At 32.9% G+C, this 6881-nt stretch overlaps 2 protein-coding genes across 2 annotated transcripts; both read left to right on the plus strand.

The window, feature by feature from the left end:
- On the plus strand, positions 269–1321 carry LOC107644286 (agamous-like MADS-box protein AGL80). The gene has a single exon (XM_016348126.2). It carries the CDS (start codon positions 466–468, stop codon positions 1090–1092), a length of 627 nt encoding a protein of 208 aa, XP_016203612.1. The 5' UTR covers positions 269–465; the 3' UTR covers positions 1093–1321.
- On the plus strand, positions 4238–5165 carry LOC107644294 (agamous-like MADS-box protein AGL80). Its single transcript, XM_016348136.2, has one exon. It carries the CDS (start codon positions 4393–4395, stop codon positions 5086–5088), a length of 696 nt encoding a protein of 231 aa, XP_016203622.1. The 5' UTR covers positions 4238–4392; the 3' UTR covers positions 5089–5165.

The following is a 6881-nucleotide window of genomic DNA, read 5'->3' on the forward strand; positions in this document are numbered from 1 at the left end:
GTATAGAGAGAGAAAATAAATTTCTTTTATAATTATTTTTTATTATTTTATTACTATTTAAAGTGTGGATGCTATTTTTTTTAATCTCTCTTTCATCCCATAAAAAAAACTGTAAACTTACATCTTTACCATATAATTTACTTTTTTTACTAATATTTTTTTGTTACTAAACATTTCCGTTTATTTTATTTGTTACGAAACATTAAAAGATTTAGATTCCAGATATCCTCCCCATATGGCAATGCATTTAAACAAAATCTATTTTAAATTCTCTCTCATTAAATCAGGAATTTTTGTACAATGGCAACAATGCACATACATGCTACCTAAGATATTCAATTGTATGCATATCAAAAATTTATCCTATATAAACATCCTAAATAGAGCAACAGAAATTGAGTCACAATAAAAATCAATAACTTTTCATTCTTGATTTTCCATCTTTCTTATCACCATACCATCACTATGGCTAGAAAGAAAGTGGAGTTCAAATACATAGCAAATGACTCAAAGAGGAAGGCAACACAAAAAAAACGGAAAAGTGGTCTGACAAAAAAGGTTGATGAGATTAGCACTCTTTGCGGAGTTGATGCGTGTGCTATAATTTATACCCCTGATGAACCACGGCCAGAGGTATGGCCGTCGCCATTAGAGGTGAACCGAGTGATCTCTAGATTTAAGGAAATGCCTGAATTAGATCAAAGTAAGAAAATGATGTCTCAAGAGAGCTTCTTGAGACAAAGGATCCAGAAAGGCCAAGATCAACTAAAGAAACTAAAAAATGAGAATAGAAAGAAAGAGATGAACAATCTCATGTTTCAATCCTTAGGTGGCTACCAATCCCTTGACAATGCCACCATGATTGATCTCAATGATCTTGCATGGATCATTGATCAAAATATCAAGGAGGTCAACAAGCAAATTAGCAAGCTTCAAGGGCAAGAAGGGACTAGTAGTAATAATAATAGAGTAGCAACCATCAATGAAGAGCAAGCTCAAGTGGACAATATCATCAACGATGGTGTGTTTTCATTTGTGGATGCTGCTAATAATTTCCAAAATGATTATCGCCCAACTCCATTTAATCCTTGAAAAACAAACAAACCAACCAACCATGCTTAGTGGGGTGTGCAATGATGAGTTTGTCCCATGTTGTTTGATTTAATGTTATGTTTGTCATTATTATTATTATTAGATGTGTCTTTCTTACACCATCATAGTTTAGTAGCTTTGAATTTTTTATGCATGTTTTATTTTTCGTTTGCACAACCCAAGTGTACTTTTTTCTTATGAAATGTATTGGTGATAAGAAGAATTATCATTTGTGAGGTATTCGATGAAGTTCTATTAGTGTTCTTGGATCTTTTTATTTGATGTACATTTTCTTCATTTTCCTGTTTTGGAACTTTAATGAGTGCATAAGTATTTAAAAAAATCATTTTAATCAAGTTGAATTGGTCTAATGGTTAGCTCACTAGTCCTTTTAAATAAGTATTAGGGATTTGAATCTCATCTTATACATGCAGCAATCTATTAGCCAGCGACAAACACTTAAATGAAACTTTGATCCATGACGAATTAGTTTTTAGTCTACCGTCTTAAAGAAATGCCGTAGAAAACCGGAAAAAAAAAAGACACCCTAGGATGAGAGGTAAGTTCATCTTTCTAGAAATGGAGTGAATTTTCTTAGAAAACATAAAAAAATAGGAAAAAAGTAATAAAAGATAATTACTTTCCAAAAAGGGAAAACTACAAATTAATCATAACAATATTAGTTGTTTTTTACTCAAAGTCTACACCAGTACACCTTATTGACTTGTATTGTAAAGCTTTAAAAGTTTAGAGTAAATTACCAATTTCACCCTCGAATTATGAGAACGCTGATAAAAATAACCTCCAGTTTTATTAACGATAAAAATACACCTAAAATATTAGAAAACACTACAAAATACCCGGCCATAAATAAAAATCTATTCCGTTAACAGAGTTGGCTGAGCTGTCAAACGGAGTCCGTTACACCCTTTCTTCTGCTTCTCCTTCATTCTTCCTCACTTCCTCCCTCCCCAAAGCAACTACAACAACAATAAACAACATCTCAGTCACTCGTTTCCCTCCCCTAAACCTCCAAAAAGCCGCTACAAGCTTCAACAACAACAACATATCTCAATCACCCCAAAATTACAATAACGACAACAACATCATCTTCCTAGCTGAAGCTCCTACAACAACATCTTCCTCACTATTTCTCTCATCAAATACGATGTCGGCTCTTCTTCCACAGTTTCTCTCCCTCAAGTACGACAATGGTCTTGCTCTTTGCCAGTGTCATCTTGCTCATCCACTTCTCCTTTTTTGATTCATCTCTCTCGCCACCTCTATCTTTCTCTCTCCTTGTTGTTCTGGTTCTCTCTCTCCTCAAAGATGGTGCCTGCAGTGATGCTACCCTCTCCTCCTGTCCTCTCTCACTCCCCAAAGCAACTACAACAATAAGCAACATCTCAATGACTCCCTCCCTCTAAACCTCGCAGAATAGACCTTACACCTCACCCTCTTCATCTCATCCACAACAATAATCAGCCATAATCAGTAATAATCATCCATAATTAGCAATTTCACAATTTCTCATTATGCTTTTTTTAATAATCTAATGAAAATAGAATCCAAAGAGAAAGAATGACAAAAGAGAGGAGCTGGAGAGAGAGCTCCTCACCGCCCTCGAGAGAGAGGGACTGTTCGCTACTGGCTTACTGCGAGAGAGAAGAGTAAGGCACTACAATACAGGTTCCTGACAAGGATGGAGGGGTGACGAGAAAACAGCAACGGTGATAGCGAATCTAAGAGGAAAGATCGAGAGATCTACTGCGAGAGTGAAGAGGGTGAGAACTACAATATCCGCTCCTGACGACAATGGAAGGGCGGCAAGCAAGCAGTAGTGGCGACAATTAGGTTCTTCCGTTGAAGACAAAGAAAAAGAGAAAGTGGTGTGGGTTGATGAGCAATTGTTCTGTGTGTTGGAGAAGTGAAAGTGAGAAGAAGGGAGAAGAAAAAAGGAACGGGAAGTGGGGTGTAAGAGCGCGAGACAAAGAAGATCGAAAGGCAGCAACCATGGATTCAGAGTGAGAGTGAAGAGGGTGAGGCATAAGCTCTTTCTGGGAGGTTTAGGGAGGGAGGAAGTGAGGGAGAATGAAGGAGAAGCAGAAGAATAGGTGTAACAGAATCCATTTGATGGCTCAGCCAACTCTGTTAACATATTAGATTTTTATTTACGAGCGGATATTTTTGTAGTGTTTTTCAATATTTTTGGTGTATTTTTGTCGTTAATAAGAGTAGAGGTTATTTTTGTCACCGTTTTGATAATCCGAGGACAGAATTGGTAATTTACTCAAAAGTTTATTAGATAAAGTATTGTTTTAATCCCTAACATTTGGGGTGAATCCTATTTTGGTCCCTAATATTTTAATCGTCTTATTTTTATCACAAAATGTTTAATGGCATCAATGTTATCCTACTGTCGAATCCTTCACTAAAACTTAACGAAATTGATGTACTATTAATAATGTCTTTGTTAAAGCTACGTTTGTCCAACCCCCTTTTCCATCTTCACCCTCTCAACAAGTCCAAACTCCATTCTCTTACTCTCTTTTTCTTCCTCCTCAAACTCCTCTTGAAGAATTAATAATGTAAAAGGGAGAGAAAGAAACGAGTAGAAAAATGGGATTTGAGCTTGTTAAGGGGATGAAGGGAGGAGAAGAGGGTTGAGCAAACATAATTTTAACAAAAACATTATTAGCAGTAATATCAATTCCGTTAGTTGTTAGTGAGGGATTTGATGGTAGGATAACATTGACGTCATTTTAAACGTTTTGAGATAACAATAGGATGATTAAAACATTAGAGACCAAAATAGAATTCACCCTAAACGTTGGGGATCAAAACAGTATTTTACCCAAGTTTATTTTGCGATATTGGTAAGGAGATAAAAAAAATCATAACTTATCTTATTTAATTTAGCATATATTAATTGTTAACAATTAATAAATGTTAAACAAGGCAAGCTTTAACTGTTTTTTACTAATATTTTTTTATTATTAAACATTTCCATTTGTTTTGTTTGTTACGAAACATTAAAAGATTTAGATTTTCTGATATCGTCCACATATGGCAATGCATTTAAAGAAAATCTATTTTAAATTCCCTCTAATTAAATAAGGAATTTTTGTACAATGGCAACCATGCACATACATGCTACCTAAGATATTCAACTTGTATGCGTATCAAAAATTTATCCTATATAAACAACATGAATAGAGCAATAGCAGAAATTGAGTCACAATAAAAATAAATAACTTTTCATTCTTGATTTTTCATCTTTCAGATCACCATATCATCGTTATGGCTAGAAAGAAAGTGGAGCTCAAATATATAGCAAATGATTCAAAGAGGAGGGCAACACAAAAGAAAAGGAAAAGTGGTCTGATAAAAAAGGCTGATGAGATTAGCACTCTTTGCGGGGTTGATGCTTGTGCTATAATCTATACCTCTGATGATCCACAGCCAGAAGTATGGCCATCGCCATCAGGGGTGAACCGAGTGATCTCTAGATTTAAGGAGATGCCTGAATTAGAACAAAGCAAGAAAATGATGTCTCAAGAGAGCTTCTTGAGACAAAGGATCCAAAAAGGCCAAGATCAACTAAAGAAATTAAAGAATGAGAATAGAAAGAAAGAAATGAACAATCTCATGTTTCAATCCTTAGGTGGCTACCAATCCCTTGACAATGCCACCATAATTGATCTCAATGATCTTGCATGGATCATTGATCAAAATATCAACGAGGTCAACAAGCAAATTAGCAAGCTTCAAGGGCAAGAAGGGACTAGTAGCAATAATAATGGAGTAGCAACCATCAATGGAGAGCAAGCTCAAGTGGACAATATCATCAATGGTGGTGTATTTCCATTTGTGGATAATATCATCAATGGAGAGCAAGCTCAAGTGGACAATATCATCAATGGTGGTGTATTTCCATTTGTGGATGCTGCTAATAATTTCCAAAATGATTATTGCCCAACCCCATTCAATCCTTGAAAAACAAACAAACCAACCAACCATGCTTAGTGGGGTGTGCAATGATGAGTTTGTCCCATGTGGGTTGATTTTAATGTTATGTTTGTCATTATTATTAGATGTCTCTTTCTTACACCATCATAGTTTAGTAGTTTTGAATTTCTTATGCATGTTTTTTTTTTTCTTTTGCACAACTCAAGTGTACTTTTTTATTATGAAATGTATTGGTGGTAAGAAGTATTATCATTTGTGGGGTATTTGATGAAGTTGTATTAGTGTTTTTGGATCTTTTTATTTGATGTATATTTTCTTCATTTTCCTGCTTAATAAGTGCTTAAGTATAAATAAAAAAAGTGTTTTAACCAAGTTGAATTGATCTAGTGGTTAGTTCACTAGGCTGCTTAAGCAAATATCGAATATTCAAATCTCGTCTTATACACACAGTAATCTATGGGCCAGCGACAAACCCTTAAATGGAACTTTGATTCACGACGAATTAATTCTTAGCCTACTAAACTAGAGAAATACCGTGAGAAATCGGAAAAAAAAGTGTTCTTTCTTTTTTCTTCTACTTTTTTTTCTTTCCTAATTTACTTTTTGGACCATGAAAATTTACAAAGATATAAAATAGGATATTTGACACATTTGCTGCTATAAAATTAAAAACATATATTTCACGGAAGTGTTGACATACATTCACCGAGAATGAGAAAATTCATTTAAAGACTTCTCTTTTGTGTAATCCTTTTCAATAACTCACTCTATAGTCTATAATACTTAGGCATAGTCTTCGTCCCTATTCCAATTTTTTTCAAGAGGGAAACTTATGTCTCCATACAATATTTTTGTTCCCATTTTTATAATATCTTACAAATAACAATGCTCATCATCTTTACAAGCTTAAGTATTAGGTAGGCAATATTTTTTTTAAGTGTCTTACATTTAATTTAAACTAATATTAACCATCTTTTCTTTTCTTTTTTTTTCCCTCCTAGGAGTGTTGGTCTCCTAGTATTTTTCATACATATTTGGTGTTTATAAAAAAGGTTAATTATATTTTCATAAAATATTTGATTATTCTATTATGTTAAGTTTAATTATTCTGATGATTAATTAATTTTGTTAAACTAATGTACAAAAATAATAAATATATACATGATAGTTGGATTGGTGATCAATTTTTTATATTTACGGATTATTTTTATTATAATATATACCCGTTTGTAATAAATAATTAATAATAAATAGAGTTTTTTAATAAATGAAAACTTGTTCTCATACCACATAGAGAAATATTAGGTATAATATTTTTGTATTAGTGTTAGCCAATACTTTGAATCGAAACCTTATTTTTATACTTAGGATCTAAGGTTTAAAGTTTGGGGTTTAAATTTAGCTAATACCATATTTTTTGGATATTAGGTATAAAAATATTATTGTTGGTTAACCGTTGACCGAAAATGATAAATTCTATTGATCATGTAACATTACTCTATCATTTATTTCTTAGCTTGATCAATAATTGTATGCTTAGATTTGTGTAAAGTATAACTTATAAAATGAATAATTACGGCTCTTAAAGAATAAAATCTTATCCTAATTTGTTGGGAATAAGTAATATAACCACATTCCAATTTATTAATCTATCATGTGTCAAATAATTTGTTATTGGTATTACATTAAAGGGTTAATATAATAAGGTCCTTGATTAAATTTATAGATTTATCATTGTGATAGTGATCATAATATTGAGAGATAAATCTTTTATAATTTAATCTAAAATATTCTTGGTCATAAGATTATTAAATGAAGAT

The sequence above is a fragment of the Arachis ipaensis genome, chromosome B01 (genome assembly GCF_000816755.2).
Source record: "Arachis ipaensis cultivar K30076 chromosome B01, Araip1.1, whole genome shotgun sequence".
NCBI classification, from domain to species: domain Eukaryota; kingdom Viridiplantae; phylum Streptophyta; class Magnoliopsida; order Fabales; family Fabaceae; genus Arachis; species Arachis ipaensis.